This window comes from Parambassis ranga, chromosome 16 (genome assembly GCF_900634625.1).
Source record: "Parambassis ranga chromosome 16, fParRan2.1, whole genome shotgun sequence".
In the NCBI taxonomy this organism is placed as follows: domain Eukaryota; kingdom Metazoa; phylum Chordata; class Actinopteri; family Ambassidae; genus Parambassis; species Parambassis ranga.
In genome coordinates this window covers 13,668,066-13,689,948 of record NC_041036.1, presented here as the reverse complement: position 1 = coordinate 13,689,948, position 21,883 = coordinate 13,668,066, and the positions used below count along the sequence as shown (strand labels likewise).

Sequence of the window (21,883 nt, the reverse complement as noted above, 5' to 3'; positions counted from 1 at the left end):
AGGAGGAGGAGGAGGAGGTGGTCTGCAGGGCCGCTTGACTGGACACACCGCTGCGAGCTTTTCCCAGACAGGCGAGGAGCTGCTGGTCAGACACGCAACACGAGCGAGATTTAATTGTTAATTGTTTAATTAGTCTAAACGAGTTGGGTCTTCTTTGACTCTGTCATTAAAATTCTCCCAGCTGCGTTTGAACCCAGTAAAACCTTCAAGAACAAAGACCACATTTCTTCCTCTGTGCTTCGGCCTGAGCAGAGGCTCTCCATACAGTAAAGGTGACTCTAGAGGGACTAGGCAACAGAGACAGAGAGACCCTCCCTCTTGATCCCCTCCCTCTTCAGAGTTTTGGCCTCTCTTCCTCTTCCTCCTCCTCCTCCTCCTCCTCCTCCTTCTTTAGCCTCCCCCTCTCTCCTTATGCAAATCACGCCCTCTCCTCTCTCCCTTTCTCTCACCCGACGTGCATCCCTCTCTCTGGCTAAAAAATTGTGACTGTAAGACCGGAGAGGGGTATAAAAAAAGTGCAAGTCGTCTTAGAAGAAGAGGGGGGAGTAGGTAGGGTGGGAGAGGGGGGGGCAAAAGAGAAAAAGGGGCGAAAGGGGGTGGGGAAGAGGCGAGGGTACGCATCAATTTGTACAGTCTTCAGTTGGCACCCCTGTTTTTTCTTTCCTGCAACGAATAGCAAGAGGTTTTCTTCTGCATTATTGTTAATACCGGAGCCCGTTGCAATATGAGCCAGCACAAGCCTCTGTTGACAGACGCCTGGGCTCTGAGGTGTGCGTGTCAGCGTGCAACATAAACCGACAAAACAGAGCGAGAGAAAGGAAAGGGAGAGTGAGAGTGGGAGCACGCATCGCTGGATATTATAGGTAAGGACTGGGGAAGGAAAATGGATGCTTATACTATGTGTGTTAAAGCTATTTCTGCTGGCCACGTTTGTGTTCTCCCTCCCATTTTTTCCTCCCTTTGTGCGTTAATGATCATCACACTCCTGCGTTATGGCTAAATTACGTCCCGGTGAATTAATACTGATAGAGTGCACGACGCGCACCCACATTCCAGCGAGGAAAAGGGGGGAGAGAGTGGTTGTGAAATGCCTTGATTCGCCATTCCAGATCATCTTTCTTTTTACAAGATGTGCAGCGTCTACAAGCAGCACTGCACAGGCATCCATTCTGATTATGAACATGTCTGTGCTGCTCAACACGACTGCCCCCCCCCTCCCCTATCCAAACCCCCCGGTCGTGGATGAACCGTGTTCACGCCGTGGGAGCAGCAGCAGCTTCAGTCTGTGGCCGGTCTCCTCTGCATGTGTATCAATAACATTCACAGGAAGAAAGAAGAAAGGAGTCGTTGCAGTGCCCGTTCGCTGGTGCTGCATGCTGCTGCTGCTGCTGCTGCTTTGCATCACATGCAGTGGCCAATTTGTCGATAATGCATGTGCTGTGTATGTGTGCAGAATGCTGGTGTGTGTGTGTGTGTGTGTCCTAGTTGTTTACTGACCATGGTTAGGGGACCTGCCGGTGGTCCACTGGCAGGCCCATGGCTGCCACCTGTAACTGAGATGCATTGTGTGAAGAAGCTCAGCAGGAACTCAGTGTTTTCTACTTTGTTTATATGTAGATGAGGTGACAGAGCGCACTGTGCCCTACCTCTGAATACCTGAAGATTTTACTCTTCAGACTGATCCACTCACTGCAGCAGCACTAATAATTAATGCATAGCCATGTGTAGTGGAGTTTGGAACCAACACACATAGGCCTGTTTACATTGTGTGTGTATGTGTGTGTGTAGCTCTGCTGACTGTTCAGCAGAATATATTTTTTTCATTCAGCAGTGTGCACTATTTATATCCTCATTCAATATACATAAGACATTTTTTCATCATAGTGTACATGAATGAATGGACCAGACAGGCTCCCGCCTTAAGGTCGTTCACCTCGGCCATCAAGCACATGGTGAAAGAATCTTGACATTGTACATTTCCCTAATGGCTGGCAGGCTGGGTAAATAAGCATGTGATTCTGCTGGCCATAACCAGGTCATGTGGGTTAACCACAAGTGGCTGTGGGTTTTGGGTTGTTGTAGTGAAGGTGGAAGGAGGAGGAGGAGGAGCAGGAGGAGGAAGGAGAGGGGGGTGTGGCCCCTTATTCCCAAGATGTTTACTTGAGTTCTACGTCTTCTGCAGACTGCGATCCAAAATGCAGTCTACCAATCAGCACCTCTCCTGCACTGCATCTGTTATCTGCATGTAGCTGTACTCACACCGGCAAGAGCGGGTTAACCTATTGTGCCTGTGGCTGCTGTGGTGATAGCAGAGGGCAGAGAGGAGACTGTTACAGGGCGATACAGTGTGAAGCATGCTGGGAATTTAAATGTAACTGTGCTTTTGCAGTTGTTTTCAACGTCCAGATGTTTTTTTTTAATGTCAAAAATTCCTACATTTAATGCAGATGGCAACTGATACACTGTTTCTTCCTCATTCACTGTTTCTTTGGATCGTCAGTCCATGCAGACTGATCTCGCCTTCTTTCTTTTTGCTTCTTCACAGGTTTTTGCTCTCGTGCTGTAAGCACAGCATGGTCAATAAGCCACTGGAACCAGTTCAGTCTCTGCAATGGCTTGTGTTGTAAAATGGACGATATAAAGAAGACATAATGAAAACAAGGACACACAAAGAATCGGTATGCACAAGGCGTCCTTTGCTCAAAGACTGGGTACCTGTGTGTAGTGTATTCTAAAATATGACTGTACATCTGACTATCTAAGATAAAAGAGGTAGTATCTTGGTGTAAAAAATCTTTATGTTCCCTCCTGACCCCTTTGTTGTTGTTGCCTTTCTTACAGTCCAACTTTAACTAAATGCCTTTGTTTTGGTTGAAATTACCTCTGTCACCTCATACCTCATAACCTACTGTGCTTTAACATATAATGACATCCTACCCTGCTATTTTTTTCTCCTTTTGGTGGTCTTTGCTGCTTTGCAGATGCCCGTACGCAGTGGGCGACGACGGGGGGCAAGTGAGGAGCGAAGGGGTAGACGCCCGCACCCCAGCCCCACTCGCCCTGAACGCAACGACAGACAAACGGTTAGAGTCCATTATCTCCTTTGAATCTTCTGTGGCTGTGCAGGGTATAAGTGTATGTTGAGGGTGGATGTATGTTAGTCTTAAAACAATAAAGAACTGTCTCTGCTTATTGAATTGTGTGTGTGTGTGTGTGTGTGTGTCTGGTCTGTGTATGAGTCATCAGTATGACAGACAAACACATGCAGTGTCAGAGCTGGTTGATTGTGTGTTCTACACCTTCGCACAAATGCTTGATGTTTTCTGTTTGACATTGATGTGTGTGTGTGTACGTGTGGCTTTGTTCTAAAAACAGACAGGCCTGTTAAGGATTCTAAAGCATCACCACAGAATTAAAAGTCTTGTGTTGTTTTAGCAAAGAGGTGCTGGTGAGGAATTGGCTGGAAATCGCTTCAGTCGCAGATCACAAGGGCATGATTCATCAGAGAGTGAGGGGGAGGAACTTGTGTCTCCTCCAAAGAGGCAGAAAGTTCAGGTTTGTGTTATATTTCAACAACTTGTTATGTAAAGACAAATTATAATACTCTGATTCAACTAAAGTTGCCGTCTCAGCTACAACTATTTTTCTTTGCTCCTACAAATATGCAGGCGCACTCTTACCAATGCTCACCTCATCCACAAATGATCTTTTCTTGTCAGGATTCGGCCTCCACTCCAAACCCTCCAACATCAACACACTCGACTGACAGCTCGGCTCCTTCCACGGTCCCGCCTCCAACCTCAGTTGCCAGCCAATCCCGTGAGAGTGACAATGAAGATGGCCAATCCCAGGGCAGCAGGAGTTCAGCTGTAGGGAGCCTGGCCAATAGTAGCAGCAGTCTGAGCAGCGGGCGGGATATAGACCAGGACAATCGATCCTCATCTCCAAGCCTTTCCGCTTCACCTCTGGGTAGCCTGGACTCTGATTCTGATGGCCCAGACTCACCAAAGCAAGGAGAGCGGGAGAAAGGTAAAGAGATAGGGGCAGGGAAGGTCGCAGGAGAGGAAAGGAGGGCGTTGCGAGAGGGGAGAGGGGAGGAGTCCTGTGGAGATGGAGAAAAACGAGACGTGGATGCAAGAAATGAGGACTGTCCTTCTCTAAAGCCTCCCTCCACTCCCTGCTCTTCCTCTGGTCTGACTCCCTCTGTCCGTGGAGCGGGAGATTCATCAAATGACAGCAATAGTGGGAGGAAGTCATATTTCTCCCTGGACTCCAAACTGATGTGTAAAGTTGAGTATGGTGGGCCGACAGCCGTTGACAGTGCACTTAGCGGCAGCAGAATGACTTCCAAAGCCAGCACTCAGTGCGTGACCAAGACAACTATCTCCGGAGGAGATTTCTCCCATAATAGCATTCCCCATTCCTTGCCCCCTCCACTTCCTCCTCCACCTGCCCTGAAGCCATTGGAGCTCGGGGCACAAAACCTGCCTACTGACATCAAGACTGAAAGAGACAAAATAGACAAAGCAGACAAACTCCTGGACAAGGCTCAGTCCACTCCTTCGTCTGTGCTGCCACAGACCGGCCCCCAGTCGCAGTCCCAGCCGCAGACACAGCCCTCTTCCCACCCTCATCACTACAGCTCCACCAGCTGGCAGGGTGGCACAGCAACTGGTTGCCAGGGGAGCTGGGGCTACACCCGTTACCCTGGCAACCACCACCCACACCAACCACAGCACCAGCCCCCAGTACAGCAGCAGCAACTTCCCTCAGTTTACAACCCTCCATCCTCTCGCCACTCCTCCTCCCACCCCTCTTACCTTCCCCATCCTCACCCTCATCCCCACAGGGAGTACCTTCCCAGGTACGCCGGAGGGGGAGGGGACCGAGAGAGGGGGGCCGCAGGAGAGAGGGAGAGGGGAGTGAGGGGGGAGTGTGGGGGGAGGGAGATCAACCGGGAGTTCTCTGCTCCCATTGGCAACAGCAGCAACAATAGCAGTGGGGGGAACAGTAACAGTGCTTGTGGTGGGATGGGTGGGCCTAATAGCATCCAAGGCAGGGAGTTTGGGGGTCTGTCAGTCAGTCAGAACCGGGAGTTCCAAGGTTCTGGGAGAGATGGACCTAACTTGGGTCCAGAAAGAAGAGACTTTGGTCCTACTTTCAGAGAGAGGGAGCGCGAAAGGGAAAGGGAACGTGAAGGAGGAAGGGAGTTTAATCTGACAAACCAAAACCAGAGTAGAGAGTTTGGCCCCAGTGGAGCCGGAGGGGGGCATCCCAGAGACAAAGATGGGAACAGATGGGGGGAGTTTGGGGGCCAGACAAGAGAGGTTGTAAACAACAGTAACCTTAACAACAATTCTGTGCCACAAGGAAACCCCCAAAGTTCAACCAGCGGGCTACCTGTCACGCCCATGCTGAACCGTGACCCACCTGCATCACCCCAAAACAATCCTGGTCACTCCTCCCATTCTTCACTGCCTTCTCACTCCCACCCACATCCCCCGAACTCATCGAACCGGGACTTCCCCCCTCCCATGGACCAGGGACAAGCGCCCTCCTCTGGGGCCGACCACTTTCACCGAGAGTATCCTTCCACTGGAGGAAAAGACTTTCCTACTGGCGGCACAAATCGAGAGTACCTAAGCTCCCCGGGGGTAACTCCAAACTTGGGACGAGACTATTCAGGGTCTGGAGGAGCCCAGCACCCTCACCCACCACACCCCCACTATCAGTCCGGGACCAGAGACAGAGAGAGGGACTCAAACCTACGAGAGTCTGCTTTATACCAAAACCGTGGAGGCCCAAACCAACCTCCTACGCTCTCTCCTTCCTCCTCTTCCAGCCATCACGGACACTCCTCAAATGCTCCTTATCCACCTCCACCACCTCAGCCCTCTCTACCCCCACCTCAATCCTCCCATACCCAGAATGCACCTTCGGGTATGGCTCCTGGCGTACGTCCTCCACACTTTCAGTCTTCTGCCCAGACTCCACCAACACCTCTGTCTCCCTTACCCAGCCCATCCACCAATCAGATAGGAGCATTTTCATCTTTCCCTCCTGGCTCCTCTTCTGCACCCAACATGCCACTTCCTGCATCAGGTGTGTCATCCAGCTGTTCACCTGGATGCCGCCCCTCCCCTTTCCATGGCACTTTGAATAGCCACCCTCCGTTCAGTGGAGCATATCACTCCAATGGTAACAGTGGCAGTAACATGGCGAACAGCAGTAGCAACAGTAGCGCACCCAATAGCAGCAATACCAACTCACAGTCTCTGTCGCCACAAAATGCACCAAAGGGACCCCCGCCTCTTAACAACTCCACCACCAACAACAACAACAGCAGCATCTCAAATTCTGGCTCCAGTTCCTCACTACCTTGTGGAGATGGACATTCAGATTCAGGCCCGCTTCCCACACCTGTCATCAAGGAAGAACCAATAGAAGAGAGAGAGGAAAATGAAAGCCCACCACCAGTGTTGAGGAGTCCATCCCCTGAACCAAAACCTGTAGACATACCTATCCACGCCAGTCAGTCTGCACGGTAATGACATCATCATCATCTTCCTGGCTGAGATTGCAAACGTTCCACTGTGTTAAGTTGCTTGTATTTAATAGTAATAATAAGAGTTGCGAATTCTGTTTTTAGGTTTCATAAGGTCCTTGACCGTGGCAGTGGAAACTCCTGTGCCCGCAGTGACGTCCTCTTTGTCCCATTGGACGGCTCCAAACTCTGGAAGAAGAGGAACGAGATGATTGAAAGGGCCCGCAGGGAGGTCGAGCAGCGGGCCAGAGACCTAAGAGAAAAAGAGCGGGAACGAGAGAGGGAGCGTGAGCGTGAGAGAGAACTGGATCGACATCTACAGGTGTGCTACAGGGTGATAATTATGTACTGTGTCAGATTTAATGGATTTGATGGAGATAAAATTGATCAGTTTAATGGGAGGGGAGTAAAGCAGAGATCAGAGCCCATGTGATTTACTGTCCTCTTCTGTCCTCTTTCTTCAGCAGCAGAAGGACGCCAGCGCTGCCGGAGGGGGTCGCCAGGGCTCCTCACTCTTCTTCCCTTCCTCATCTTCTATCATCCTTGATCCTTCATCTTCCTCCTCTTCTTCCTCAGGCAACCCTGTCTCCCATCCTCCTCACCCTCAACACCATCCCTCACATCCACATGCTCACCTCGCTCCTGCACACCATCTCCATCCCTCCCTCTCTCACTCCATCCCCCACTCCCTTCTTTTACCATCCATGGGTGGAGCATCAGCTGTGGTTGGAGGCCCTCAGGGGGCCCTGGGAATAGGTTTAGGAGGTCCATATTTGGGGCCTGACACCCCAGCACTGAGAACTCTGAGTGAATATGCTCGCCCCCATGCAATGTCTCCACTTGGGGCAGCAAGTCGTGCCCAGGCACACCACGCCCAAGTTCACCACGGTCATCCCCATGTGCACCCCTCATTCTTCCTTCCTCAGTTTCAGAACCATGCCTTAGGCAACCCACACCACCTGCCTGCTGATGCAGCTACAGCAGCAGCCATCTTGGGCTTTTTGTATGGTGGCAGCCTTGATGGTGGTCCAGGTGTTGGACACCCCGGCGTGGCAGGAGGCCCAGTACCTGGAGGGATTGGAGGTGCTGGATTAGGAGGTGTCAGCTTTCCTCATGCGATGGCTGCACATCGAGATCGGATAAAGCCAGGATTTGAATTTAAGAGTGATGAGCGGGTTTACCCACCAGGGTCCATTCCTGATCCTGCAGCTCTTGCTCTTGCTCACTCACATTCACATGCCCATGCCCATGCCCATGCTCATGCCCATGCCCATGCAAATGCCCATGCTCATGCGCACACCCTGCTCCTTGGAGGAGGTGCAGCAGGAGCTAATGAGGTGTCACTCTATGGCACCCCTCCTCCCCCAGCTCCACCTGGACCCCAGCACCTCCAGAACCCCACACTGGCCCCAGTAACTCGACCTCCCAACCCTCCTGCTCCACAGTCCCTGTCCAATCCACCCCCTTCATCTGTCCTTCCACCCTCACTTCCCTCTCACCCTTCATCTGCTCCACCGGCTGCACCCCCAGCCCCGGCAGCCCCCGCTGCTCCTCCGCCAGCTCCACCTCCACCTGCTCCGCCGACCTCCAGCACCACTTCCCTTCATCACCCAGTCCCCCATTCTTCTTTCCCCAGCTCCCTGTCCTCTCATCTGCCACCAGCCCCGGCCCCAGTCGCTCCCCCTGAGACCTACCCCACTCCCACCCGCTCCCCTGCCTCTTATGAGCGAGACAGGAGTGGAGAAAGAGAACGGGAGAGGGACAGGGACAGGGCAGCTTTGCCGGCCTTTGGGGACAGAGAGCGAGAAAGAGAGAGGGAGAGAGAAAGGGGAGGGAGTGGTGGAGGTGGAGGAGGAAATGGAAGTGGAATAGGTGGAGGAGGTGGAGGAGAGAATTTGGGGCGTCTACAGATGTTAAATGTGACGCCACATCATCACCAGCATTCACACATCCACTCACATCTCCACCTGCACCAGCAAGACACAGGTACCCACTGCTACTAACTATGTTGTCATTACCACTATCAACTCACCAGTCTGCAGGTTTTACAGATGTGTTACTCAGACAATGTCAACTCCCAAAAAGTCAAAGTTCCTTTTTAAGAGTTGACGCATGCAAGATTTTTTTTTTTTTTTACAAAAACACCTAAAGGATAAGGCTGGTGATACTGGACGACATTTTCTTTAGTCACAATAGGTGTTTTTCAACCACAAGAATTTGGGGCTGCACATACAGCATGCTGCAACATTAACACACAGAAATTGTCCCAATCCTCTCCAGCATAACAAAGAAAAGGCTTTGGGCTGCCACAGACAGGGGCAGAGATGGGCTAACACACAGACTCTATCAAAAAAACACTGCACCAGCCTAATCCTTTAACTCCACTATAATTAATTTTTATATTGAAGCTGGTCATAATTTTCTCAGAGATTGTAGCTCAAAGACATATTCAAAGGATGTTTAGGGAAGTAATGAGTACTAGGTAACAGTTTATGTTAAGGTTTTATATAGGTTTACTAGTACTGCAAAGTGTCAGTGTAGTTTTTTTTGGTCTGTTATTTCAAAAATATGATATAATATATGAGGAATGCTTTCCCATGGTTTGACCTCTATTAAATATCTCCTGTATTTCCTATTACATCACTGGCATCTAGCGCCGGGCGGGGTTCACCCCCTGATGGACCCGTTGGCGTCGGGGTCTCCTTTGGCACGCCTCCCTTACCCAGGAGCCACACTAGGCACCCCAATCCTGGCTCACCCCCTCACTGACAGCGAGGTGCTCCGCCAACAGCTGTTCGGTGAGGAGAAGGCTCCTCGTCCATGTACTCTTCAGTTTTCTTCTCTACAAAAAACATAGTGCTGACAGTTTAAGACGAAATGTTTAGACTCTGAGTAACCACGGTTCTCCTTTTCCTTTCTTTCTTCCTCTTCCATCCCCACCCGGCACCTCCTCCTCTTCTTTACTCTCTGTTGTGGTGACAGGTGCTCCTTTCCGTGACCTGCCCCAGCCCTCATCCCTCTCTGGTCCAATGTCAGCAGCCCATCAGCTCCAGGCCATGCAGCAGGCCCAGAGCGCAGAGCTGCAGATCCAGAGACTGGCCCTGGAACAACAGTGGATACACCACCACCACTCCCTCACCCAGGACGAGTATTACAGGTACACAGTGTCCACTGTTGTGCAGTACAGACTTGATGTGTTCTGTATGAGTGCAACTAGTGATTCTTTCCATCTTACTTTATTAATTAATAGAGGATTTGCATCAAAAAATGAAAAATCATCACCTGTCCCACAGAAAATGAGTCCTTGGTGAGGTAAAAGACTTGAAGGATTATCCACCTGCTATATCTGAGAGCCAAACCACAGCCTCTCCATAACTTGATTTCACTGGCTGTTAGCTTCAGTGGTAAGGCATTTAAAGGGCTGGTGTTTACTTAGCTTTGTAAAACATCCAGTCAGGGTGGGACCCATCACCATGGTAGCCAAGAAAAGCTTGTTGCAGTTGGAAGCTTTGTAGCATGTGTTTAACACTATGAAACAGGTCTGTTTTAACCCAAACTGTGATCTTGACCAGGAGGCTCACTTGCCTAAAAACAAAAAAACTGTGCAACATGGGAAAAAAAACCCAGCTCCTGGTTGAATATCCTATATAGTGCCATTCTTATCCATTTCAGGACTTTGACAGTATTGTATTATATATGTATTTTGGGAGTCACTCGGAGTCAGCTTGTTCTGTTGTTTGTGAGGTTAAGCTTGTGAACAAACTTCATCAAACATGATGTTGAGGAAGGTATAACCTGAAAAAACACAAAACACACAAGTGCCTGTAATACTGAGTTTAAACACACTTTGGTTAAATCACAGACAAATAAATCACTAATGTTAATTTCATAGATAAAAGCATGAGAAGTTAATCAGAAGAATGGGTTAAGTCTTTGAAACTCTGATAGCAAATATCAATGAGATACTAAATGAATGTCTGTGACAACCTTAGGCAGTAGTTTACAGGCATCAGCCTGTCACTGTTAGAGATGAAATAGAAGCCAGGCATTGGCTGTGTCTGTACCTAATGTCACACACTGATGTGATTTACCCTCTGCCCTCTTAGTCACCTGAAGAAAGAGAGTGACAAGACCCTGTGAGGGAGGGGCACGACGAAGAGCAGCACGGAGAAAAACCACAGGAGAACGAGTGCAGAACGGACCGATAAAGCAAAAGCACTGAAAACAATGAGGGAACAAAGACTTACAACAATAGCTGGACTAATGGACAGGGAATTCACTGAGGAAAACAAGGAGATTGTGGAGGATTAACAAAAAAAAGAGGGAGGAGGGCGTGAAAATGTTGCACACAGTCCCTGCTAACTGCACCAGACTCCAGCGCTTATCCTGCATCATGTTCTCCAGTCCTGTTTTGTATTGTGCTCTGTACAGTATATTAGATGGGGGCGGCAATAGTGAAATACAGTATGTGTAAAATACTTGATGCCAAGAAGGAATGTGTACATGAGTCTCTTTTATGTCATTGCATGTAGCTAGGCGCTTATTCTGAACTGGTGGAACTTTTGGTTCTATTTTTAGTAATCACCCCCTCTTTTGTACCTGAGGGGCATTCTATATGCATGAGACCAGCAATTTAGTGTTCTGTTTATGATCAATAGTATTGTTATTATGATTAATGTTGTCTGTTTGTTGATAATGATATAATTATATATACAGCACATATTATTTGTATTATTTTTTTACATTTTCATGGTATGGCAGTCAGTTTTTATTTTTTATTTTCGATTTACCTTGTGAAACAAGATGCAAATGAAGGCAAAAAATCTGGAAATAAATTATAATCTTTTTTTTTGCTAGTTTTTAGTGTGCATTATTTTTCTCTCCTCCCTCACATACATTCAGACTGTTTGCCCAGTCTTTGTTTTATACAAGTCACTCATGCACAAAGCATATCAAATTCCTCTCTCTCCCCCTCCCCCCTCACTCTCTCTCTCTCTCTCTCTCTCTCTTTCTGACTCCCCTTCTTTCTCTGCGTCTCCCTCCCTCTCTTGGCGAGTGTAGCTAATAGGAGACACATGGGATGAGTGTGAGACATGGGAGTTGAGTCGCTCTAGTGAACACCAGCCACCCTGTAGAGCGAGCATTCCTTGCTGCACTGTAAAAATGGAAAGAGAAAAAAAAATAAAAATGAAAGGAGAAAGAAAGGAGGCGCCGTGAGAGTGTGATTTACGGACACTGCTGAAGGCTCAGGGCTGTGTGTGTGTGTGTGTGTGTTCTCACCGTGTCCGGCCAGAGGAATCTCCTTCAAACAGATACGGATCAGTGAATACGGCCTTTATGTTGTAGACTGGCTCATTGTTGGCTTGTAGATCTGCTAAACAAACTTCCCATCATTGCAGTCTTTAATATTTAATAATCAATTCTGCTTTTTCTTTCTTCAGATGTCTAAAATCTGACTTCTTTATGCAGTGAAATCTCATATTGATGTGACATTGATTGATATCCTTACAGTATAGTACTGCAGAGGCCATGCTTGTGGGTTCCTATGTAGGTTGTGTGTCATTAAAAGTCACCTTGAATAAGTATGTCAACATAATGTAAAGTTATCTTCTAGCAGGACAGATCTGATCCCCCCCCTGGTGACATCACATCTGGGTGTTATTCTTAGCACTTCATCAGTCCTTTTTTTCCAGGGTGGATGAGGACATGGAGGAAGGTGTGGATGAAAGACATAATAGACTTACGTGGGGGCTGTTAGCCTCTGCTCACATAGTATTTGCAGCTGCTGTATTATATACACCGGATATGAAAGCACATGGCACCAAATTAAAGGGAAAATATGCCACTTTGTAATATTCTGGACAGCAACATTTTCCTCAGCAGAAAATAAACAGAACACAACTGAATAGAATTATTAAAACAGGCAAATAGCAAATTTTGTCCCCTGAACGCAGAGAGGCATAGATAAGAGTGTTTCCAGTGCTGCCATGTGTCAGCAAGACAAAAAGAATCCACTACACTGATCACTTGTAGAAGAGCTGAAAAACTACAAGCTCTGGTCAGCACTGGTTAACCTCAACATCCCATCGGGTTAAGCAAAGAGATGTAAACAAAAGGCAACACAAAGAGATTTTATAAACTCAGCAGAATAAAAACACAACAAAAATGAGAGAAACATCTGCTGGAGAGAAGGAAGGATTCTATTGGCTTACAGTACATCTCTTTGGGTTAAAAAATCCTGTTGACGTTAATAAGTCACAGACTATGTGACTACCTCAGTCTGCCAGTATCATGTCTGGCCCTATGTGAGATCAATTTAATCAAGTTAAATGTATCAACACTGCTCTTTATTTATGTGATGATTAAAGTACACAAACTAAACAGCTGCTTTTGTTCATATTCCAAAAGAATGTATGTCTAATGTATGTCTTGATGGTAATAATCAGAGCATAGTGGTGTACATAGATGTGAAAGAGCTGGTTTGCATCACCATCTTTCTCCCCCTGCTGTCACCCCCGATGTTTGCCCTTTGACCCTCCCTCTGTCTGCTCTGTTTGACACTGACTGTCTTGCTTCTGTAGCTGCTGTAATCTTGTCGCTATGATCTCCACTCTGCCCTCTCCTCTGCCCCTGTTTGTTTTGGTTCCAGACGGAGTGCTTCTCCCTGAAGTGAAACACTGTCATCATGATCTGCTGGGACAGAAAATCTCACCCGGAACAATAAAAACTTCTGCTTGAGCAAATCCTCCAACGTCTCATCCGTTTCATCTCAGGCCTGCAGCAACAGACAAACTGCAAAGTGGCACAATTGCTGTTTGAGAAAATAGTCTGTGGCCTCTTTCACCTCTTCTTACCCACACAAGTCTTACCCAGTGCAGCCCGCTGTGAGATCCTGGTGGATCATCTTCAGGTGTTGCAGAGCAACATTAAGTGGTTTGTAGACAATTGTTATGTGGTCAGAGTGAGTCCTCTGTCTTCTTACACTTAGACATCAGTGTAGATGTCTGACTGTGGAAGTGTCTGTGAGTCAAAGACACAGAAAACTGACTGCTGGAGTTGAAAACAATGTGAAGAGCAGTAGGGTATTAAAGATGGAGTAGTTTAAAATGAAATATTCATGAAGATAAACACATATTTTAATAGCTAGATATACAGGTGGACTGGTGCGGAGGATGATGGTAGGACACAACAAGAAGAGGAAAGAAAGCTTTTTAGGCTGATAAATAATTTCACAGAGGCCTCCAAATGAGCACTCCATTCATATACTTGCAAGTCTTCAGTCACAGCTGGATGATTTAAACGTCTAACTACCAAACATACACACATACTGTTCAGTCACAGGGTTGTTGTCAGTCCTGGTTTTGCAGGGACAGTGGTGAAAAAATGGAGGCTGCGGATAAACATCTGAATAAATATTGCATCGTAACAGCAGCCCTTCAGTTCACACAGCGCACAATTCATCCTTATTACAATGCAGGCTCTTCAGTCCAAAGCATCATCGTTTTAATTGTCGACACTGCACACTTATCAGAAGTGGTTTACTGCATGTAGCACCTGTATGAACATGAGAGCTCTTCACTGAGGGCGTGTACCCTGAAATATTACTCCAGTTCAACAAGATGCTCAACACTATGAGACATGAATGAAACGAAGCTACTGTTCTCTTCATCACACGCATCACTCCTTCCTTCCTTCTTACAGTCAGAACTACATACTTGACTCAGAAATAAATCAGTTACACACAGTCACATCACACAGACTTCTACCAACCCACCTCCTGTTGTCTCCAGGTTTACAGTAATTGAATTCTATCACTCTGGTCACTGGGACACTGGTCCCGTATTAAGTCCAGGAAGCAACAAACGACCACATGGCTGTCCACCAAACAGTTTAAGAAGCTGTCAGCAGACCACCTAGTATCAGGATATACTTACTTAGATATAAAACAATCTAATAAAGTACATTAGTAGTAAAATGTGTAGTTCTTGAAGCTTTGTGTACATTATGTGGTGTTTAAAATGATGCACAAAAGAGTAGCTTCAATGTGTTTGACTTAAGTGCAATATATTCTGATACTTTATGCATTTTATTAATATAGAACAGGTTCTAATTATTAACTACATTACTATTGCTTTTCAGAATACATGCTGATACCTTTCACTGAATATATTCAGAGAAAGGATCAACTCATACACATGGTAATGATTCTGGGTCATTCTGTTTGGTTTAGTGTTTTAGTCTCTAGTCTAAATAACATTTTACCTAAGACATTGATTGCCCTTTTATGTGTTTCGGGGTGCAAGTGGGCCACCTTATGATGTGACTTCATGTGTAAAAAGCTACTGAGTGCTCAGTAAGTTCAGTGCACAGTCAGTACATTGGACACCAGAGAATATGAACCCAGCCAAATTCTGCAGATTGATGTGAAATTATGAATGAAAAGCTCCTACCGCCACCTGCTGGTGGTCAGTGCTACTGCTTTTTTATTCTTATGTTCCAGCAGCACAAAGAAGAATTCAAGAAACATAAAACAGAATGAAGTAAATATTTTATTATAAAGAATAGATGGGACATATGTTTTAATGAACGTTTGCATGTCATCTGTTGCTGTTAGATTTAATTACGTTTACCCACAGAATGCACAACTACACAGCACAAATGTTACATTCCTCGGTTTTACAGTGATGTCAACATGTAATCAGATTAATGACCCCACTCCCCCCCACCTTGGAGAGTCATACAGGCATATCGTCCCTCTTGTGCATGCTCCTCATGTGTCTGCCCAGAGACTCCATCCATTTAAAGGATTTACCACAATAATTACACACAAAGTGTTTCCCCTCAGTGTGGATCGTCTGGTGCCTGTTCAGAGCGCTCGTCGTGACAAAAGTCTTCCTGCATATCTCACACCTGTACGGCCTCTCTCCTGTGTGTGTCCTGATGTGAGCTGCCAGATGAGAACAGTTACTGAAGCGCTTCTCACACACTGAGCAGCTGTACGGCTTTTCTCTGCACTCCTCGCTGCTGCTGTCGTGGTATGGGTGGAAAGATAATGTGGGCTCCTGCAGACCAGCCTTTAGGCTGGAAGGAGATGAGATGAACTCTTTGATGTCTGATTCCAGAGCTTCCAGCTGCTCTGCGTTGTGATCCATCCAGAGGTTCCTGTGGGTCTTGTGCTGCTCCTTCTTGACCTGTGAGGCCTCTGGGTGCTCCTGCTCCATGCTGCTGCTGCTTCCTCCATCCTCCTCACAGTGCTGGGACTCTGCCGCATCCACTGCTGGGGCTGACTGATGCTGAGGAGGAGGGGGAGGAGGAAGGTGGTGATGCAGCAGCTGGGCTTCAAGACTGTTATCAGAACCGTGATCTTTGAAAAAGACAAAAAATAACAACAAAACAGGCAATTACATTTTTAAAAAATACTCAAAAAACTACATGACGTCTGCAAAAAGGAGAATTTATTGATCACCAACCTGACTTGAGAAGCTTCAGCTGCATCCTCAGACGGCTGATTTCTAAATCCTTTGAACGGGAAATCTCCTTTTTGTACTCGGCTATTGTCTTCTCCACCGCTCCAAATATCTCCTCTGCTGCTGCAGTCAGTCTGTCGGTGAGAAAAGCTCTCAAAGACTGCATTCTCCACATTTACACAGAAAACTGGCCGGTTGTAGTCGCGCCTGAAGACGTACTTTTACGGGTCCGTAAACGTCACGCTTCGCTTGTAAACACGGACATGAGACAGGCGTAAGAAAATGTTTAATACGAGACGGCAGCGCCCCCTACAGGACCGGGGGGTAACGACAGGAGTAAATTAATCAGAAAACAGAAACTTGTATGAAAAATATATATGATAATAAGATGATAAGCCTCATATATATGATAATTAAAAACTGATATATTTCCTGCATTGTTGTTCAGTGTGTGTGTGTGTGTGTGTGTGTGTGTGTCTATTACATTATATGTGCATTGGTCTTTGTGCCATGACCCTTCTGTATACTGGAAAAACTTCATAGCCTAAATTGTAAAGGCATTGTTATATTTCTGCGTGTTCAGAGTTCAGTGGTAGAAGCTCAATGCACTGAGAATGTAGAGTGGACAAAGACAGGGGGAAAAGCAAATATCATATTAAAACCCAACATTTACTGAAGATAACAGAAGTCTTGCTCTCAGCCTGGGGTGAATGAATCAGGTTGATACCTCTTGATGCCTGAGACAGACCTGCTGTAGAGAGGACTGTCACGGCCAACAAAAAAACTTTAAAATCTGGTTTAGTGACAAATTAAATCACTGTCTTATTGTCTTACTGTCATTGACATGTCCAGATGTCTCTGGAGATGTAGTGCAGGCCTGCGCTGTGCAGGAGCTGGCAGGCGTGTAAAACCTGTGATCATCTGCAGTGGGAATGAAGCCACATTACACCAAACAAGATGTCATGACTGAGATGTTGGGTGTCGTGCAGCTTTTTAACAGCCTAATAGACACCACTTTCTGTATGTAAACTTGTAATTGGCAGAGCTACACTTTTCCCATGATTCATAAATCTTTCACTGCTGTGTTGAGTGGTTCAGTGTTGAGATAAAAATAGCAGTCAAATGCTTCTCTGCATGGCTTTGTCTTAGCAGTGGTTCCCTCTGTAATGAGATACTCTCCCTGCCTTCATGAGAGTACAGCTGGGTTTACTACAGTCTGTATGAACACTGCATTCTGAAGAGCAGCTTATGAAACATACAGGAGGGATAAGTTCACAACCAAAGGTGGAGGGAATCAGTATAGAACACATCGCATGTTAATTTTAACCACCACCTGCTACTTTTACACTCTTAGCAGGTGCAGAGCATACAAAACATGGGAATAAGATGGCTGTTTTGGTTCAAATCCACATGTCTGGATGGCAGCCATCACCACCGTGGGCTGGAGCATTGTCCTGGTGGAAGAGCATTCCTATTGTCAGATATTCACTCTGAACTGCTGCAGAAATCTCTCAGAAGTTACCCAACAATGGCAGATTGTACTTTGACTTAGAACAACAAAAGAAAAAGACACACACTCTACAACAGTCTTTACACTGTTTATTATGTTTCCTTATAACCCTCCATCCCTTATAGCCATCAGCCATGACGCAATGTGATCAACATGTAATGGACACTTTCCTCTTGGCGAAAACAACCAATGAGAGGGCGGTTCATGCACGTCTACAGGGAGGTAAAAGCCACAGGACTACACAAACAAGACGCCGGTAAAAAGACAAATAAATTCTGATTGACATGAGCTGTGACACTGTTAACACAAAGTTGGTAAACTTTTTCAAGTAAAAGGCGTGGACTGCCCATCCACCTCAAGGTGTAAGTGTCAGTCTTTACAGCTTGAGCACTTGGTGTGGAAGTTAGTATGCACACAGACTATTCTCAGTGCAGTACAGTGCATGTGTCAACCTGTCCTTTTTTCTTCAATGACGAAAAAACACCCAGAAAAGGAAAGGAAAAGGAGGGAATGACATCAATACACACATACTTTGAATAAAAAGAGGGGAGAGGGCTAAGTGCTGAAAATGAGAGGGATGATGGATCATCTGAGTGGAGCTGGCCTCTCATCTGGTCACCAATGCAGCTGCCTGAGTGTTTTATGCCTTGGCGTTGATGATTTCAATAAACTCTGGCTTGAGGGAGGCTCCGCCCACAAGGAAACCATCAACATCCTTCTGGGAGGCAAGTTCTTTGCAGGTACCACCGGTCACAGAGCCTGAGCAGAAGAGCCAACTTGTGAGAGAGGAATATACGAAACAATAGAGCGCATCTACCGGAAAACAAACTGACCTCCGTAGATGATCCTCACTGAGTTGGCCACAGCCTCAGACACGTTAGCCTTCAGCCACTCTCTCAGTTTTTCGTGAACTTCCTGAGCCTGAGATATCACAAAGAAAACTATAATCAGACTGCACACAGTAACAATACAAGAGACATTCAGTGTTTTGTAATATTTACCTGCTGTGGGGAGGCAGTCTTGCCGGTGCCAATGGCCCACACAGGCTCATAAGCAAGCACGACCTTGCTCCAGTCCTTTACATTGTCTGAGAGAGAGAGACGTGTGATAAGACATTTGCGAGATTTCCACCACAAACCTTCACCTGAAATGTTGGCGACAGCATTTAAACCTCTAATGTCTGTCTGTGTGTCTGCGTACCTGCGATGACCTTGGTCTGAGCAAAGACGACCTTCTCTGTGATGCCTCCCTCTCTCTCGTCCAGCTTCTCGCCAATGCAGGCGATCACGCCAAGACCACTCTCCAGAGCGTGAGCTGTCTTCTGACCAATCAGCTGAGGAGAAATGGGAGACAATGAAATAAGAGTTCTCCTCCATTTTAATGTAACATTTGCTGGTGCAAACATCATGACGTTACCTCATCACTCTCTCCAAAGACATGGCGCCTTTCGGAGTGGCCCAGGATCACCCAGTTCACACCGCAGTCCTTGATCATCGCAGGGCTGGAGGCCATAAAACGTACGTATTCATTATAAATCCAAAGTGTGACAAACAGAATAGACCATGTTGCCCCCTCTGAGTGACATATTGTACCTGATCTCCCCAGTGAAGGCACCCTTGGCAACTTTGTAGCAGTTCTGAGCTGCCACGCCAAACTTGGCATCAAGCTTGGACCTGGCGAAGTCCAGGTAGATCGCTGGAGCACCGCACACAACCTCTATGTGCAAAAGAAAACAATGCTGAGATAAGGTTCATTTATTTTTAATTGCACAGCCAAAAATAATGACACATGATTGTCCTTTATATGTGCAATTAATCACTTCTTTAACAAGCAGCCCTGTAATATGCAGGATTATGTGCAATGAGGCAGTCAGAGTCCACCATTTGGTTTATTTCCATATTCAGCTGCTGCAAAATATGAAGCTCTTCAGTAGTGTGCCAAAATATTGGCTTGCAGAGGGGTTCAGTTTAAGGACAGTCAGTTGCCAAATACAAGCCCATATATGCACTTTTCCCTGCAGCACTACAGCACTGTGAGGTTACATTTCATATATTGGGCATTATAAAAATCAATAATCTGAATTTTAGATGTGACCAAAAAGAAAGGTGACATACACCAGAAAGTGAATTACATTGACTGACGGGTCTTACAGTATGTTTAAATTCAAGTTTTTAGTGTTCTCAGGTGCTGTTACAGCATATAATGTGCAAGTGTTTGCCCTGATGTGACAAGCAGAGTACAGTTAAGTCAAGACACTGACATTAACAATGTAACTATATCTTTGGGGTTGAGGGAGTCTATATTAAACATCGGCCTGTTATTGGTTTGGTAAAGGTCATTTCTCCTCAGCCACAGCCACTAAAAGGTCTGAGGTCAGCTTCCAAAAGGTTGCATACATGGCTGCATTCTGCAGAGGCCAAACACAGGTCACCAGCCCGGGTTCATCAGGTCAAGTAAAAGAAGTTTTAAAATTCAACAGGAAGCAAATCAGTCTGTTAAACTTTGACTTTACGGAGGACAGTGGGAACAGTCCGCTTGGGTTTCAGTCTGGTGCTGCAGAGGGAGGACTCATTAGTGGAACAAGGTCCAAGGATAGTCTGAACAGGCCTGGGACTGGTCTGCACAATATAACGGTTGCATAACACTTGACGTGCAAGAGGAGCACCGCGGCCCTGATGAGAGCGGAAACACAGTCAGCGTGTTCCTCGCTGTGCATCATACAGAGTACACGGAAGAAGGAGAGTAGTGTGTTCGTAAAACAGCAGCTGCTCCCTGTGTGGAGTTTGTCTCTAGTCTGCAGGAAGCAGACAGCAACAGGGCAGATGTCTGCTGCTGCATTCAGGTCACGTTGGAAAAATCGAATACTACAATGACACACATTAAAAAAATAATAAAGTGGCATTCTGGATTTCCTTAACTCTCACTGAATGTAAACTTTTTGCGGTCTCATTGTTGAACGATGCAGCAACAGCCTTCAGAGCAGGCGGAAATAGACTGACCTGACGTGAAGGCACCATGCACAGCAGACACACAGCTGCCCGCTGGACTACGTGCCGCTGAAAACGCACACCCACCACCGACATGACGGCAGAAAACGGCCTTCATCTGCTGAGTTTCTGTCCGTCTGCTGGCGTGTTAGCGCGGTTAGAAGCGACACCAAGTACCGACAGTGCATATCATTGATTATATTATGAGGTGGAGGTTTGTGATGCTCATCGTGTCACTGATTTATTGACTGGTCGAGCTGTATTGATCGTTGATGGAAATTGGGTTGTGGCCGTTCAGCTAAAGAGTTAAGGCGACTAAAAATGGCTAAAATGTTAAACATGAAATGCCAAAAACCACATACCGACATTGGGGTCCACCTTGGCTCCATTCATAGTCTGGATGAGGTCCCCGAGGCTTTTCTTGTCGCCGTTCATCTTCCAGTTTCCACCAACGAAGAATTTCCTGCTCATGTTTGCGGGTTTTTGTGGGGTTTTGCTGACAATATAAAACGGTACCGACGGTCCACCAGGGTCCTTCTGATCTGGGGAGAGAGAGCAGACTTTAGAGAGAAGCGAGGGGTATTTATCACCATGGAAAGTTAACCCCTCCTCTCCAACAGCGCCATTGGTTTATGTCGACACGCCCGTAAACGCGTCCCCACTTTTGAGGAAGGAGAAGAGCAAAATGTCATGCTGCGTTCAAGGGCTGTGTGTAAAAATGAATCTAACAGGGATTTCACCTGTTACAGGGGACCCTGGGGGCTCCCACTGGTCCCATTAAAAAGACCAAACAACACAAACACACAAAAAATAGAACATGGTATACAAAAACTGATTATGTAAACAGTGTGACAAAATTACATCTTAGAGCCAACTAAAACCACAAAGCTTGTTCTCAATTCTCTTTTGAAAGAGGGAATTTAATCTCAGTGAGACTAATAACTACAGATGAAATATTGAAGATGCAAAGAGTGGAGAAAAGGGGAGCGTTGGTAGAATAAACTAAAAGTCACATTTAAAACAATACAAACAAAAAGATAAGATAATATAAGATAAGATAAGATAAGATAAGATAAGATAAGATAAGATAAGATAAGATAAGATAAGATAAGATAAGACTCCAATAGAGGTATTGCATTTAGGGAAGAGGAGAGATGTACAGAGAAAAGTGTAGTGGTTTTGGTGATTGTCAAATGTGCAAACATGAGGGTCCATTATATATATATATATATATTAATTAATATATAATATTAATTAATATATATATTAATGTAAAGTTGTTTCTTACCAAACATAAAACTCTGATTTAACTACATAATATGACCTGAAAAGTTTTTTAAACAGACAAAATCTAAATCAGGGTGTCTTCAACAGC

General features: G+C 46.2%; 3 protein-coding genes across 3 annotated transcripts; 1 reads left to right on the top strand and 2 right to left on the bottom strand.

The window, feature by feature from the left end:
• Positions 1-617: 617 nt before the first annotated feature.
• On the top strand, positions 618-11,400 carry atn1 (atrophin 1). Its single transcript, XM_028424382.1, has 10 exons — positions 618-863; positions 2,546-2,678; positions 2,982-3,083; positions 3,436-3,555; positions 3,720-6,544; positions 6,650-6,866; positions 7,009-8,530; positions 9,199-9,366; positions 9,527-9,701; positions 10,651-11,400. The coding sequence occupies exons 2-10, from the start codon at positions 2,652-2,654 to the stop codon at positions 10,682-10,684; spliced, it is 5,190 nt and encodes a 1,729-aa protein (XP_028280183.1). The 5' UTR covers positions 618-863; positions 2,546-2,651; the 3' UTR covers positions 10,685-11,400.
• A 3,867-nt stretch (positions 11,401-15,267) lies between these two features.
• LOC114447939 (zinc finger protein 583-like) lies at positions 15,268-16,250 on the bottom strand. Its single transcript, XM_028424498.1, has 2 exons — positions 16,015-16,250; positions 15,268-15,908 (listed from the first exon to the last, which is right to left on the bottom strand). The coding sequence occupies exons 1-2, from the start codon at positions 16,184-16,186 to the stop codon at positions 15,280-15,282; spliced, it is 801 nt and encodes a 266-aa protein (XP_028280299.1). The 5' UTR covers positions 16,187-16,250; the 3' UTR covers positions 15,268-15,279.
• A 1,340-nt stretch (positions 16,251-17,590) lies between these two features.
• Positions 17,591-21,085, bottom strand: tpi1b (triosephosphate isomerase 1b). The gene is made up of 7 exons (XM_028424503.1): positions 20,871-21,085; positions 19,114-19,237; positions 18,938-19,022; positions 18,722-18,854; positions 18,523-18,608; positions 18,355-18,442; positions 17,591-18,280 (listed from the first exon to the last, which is right to left on the bottom strand). The coding sequence occupies exons 1-7, from the start codon at positions 20,977-20,979 to the stop codon at positions 18,162-18,164; spliced, it is 744 nt and encodes a 247-aa protein (XP_028280304.1). The 5' UTR covers positions 20,980-21,085; the 3' UTR covers positions 17,591-18,161.
• Between the last annotated feature and the right edge of the window lie 798 nt (positions 21,086-21,883).

Excerpts from the sequence above, each read along its gene's own strand:
- atn1 (XM_028424382.1), top strand. The coding sequence starts at position 2,652 with ATGAAAACAAGGACACACAAAGAATCG. Across the intron at positions 2,679-2,981 it reads CAAGGACACACAAAGAATCG|ATGCCCGTACGCAGTGGGCG; the intron begins GTATGCACAAGG and ends GCTGCTTTGCAG. Across the intron at positions 3,084-3,435 it reads AACGCAACGACAGACAAACG|CAAAGAGGTGCTGGTGAGGA; the intron begins GTTAGAGTCCAT and ends GTGTTGTTTTAG.
- LOC114447939 (XM_028424498.1), bottom strand. The coding sequence starts at position 16,186 with ATGTGGAGAATGCAGTCTTTGAGAGCTTTTCTCACCGACAGACTGACT. Across the intron at positions 15,909-16,014 it reads GCTGAAGCTTCTCAAGTCAG|ATCACGGTTCTGATAACAGT; the intron begins GTTGGTGATCAA and ends TCTTTTTCAAAG.
- tpi1b (XM_028424503.1), bottom strand. The coding sequence starts at position 20,979 with ATGAGCAGGAAATTCTTCGTTGGTGGAAACTGGAAGATGAACGGCGAC. Across the intron at positions 19,238-20,870 it reads CAAGGTGGACCCCAATGTCG|AGGTTGTGTGCGGTGCTCCA; the intron begins GTATGTGGTTTT and ends TTTTGCACATAG. Across the intron at positions 18,443-18,522 it reads AGACTGCCTCCCCACAGCAG|GCTCAGGAAGTTCACGAAAA; the intron begins GTAAATATTACA and ends GTGATATCTCAG.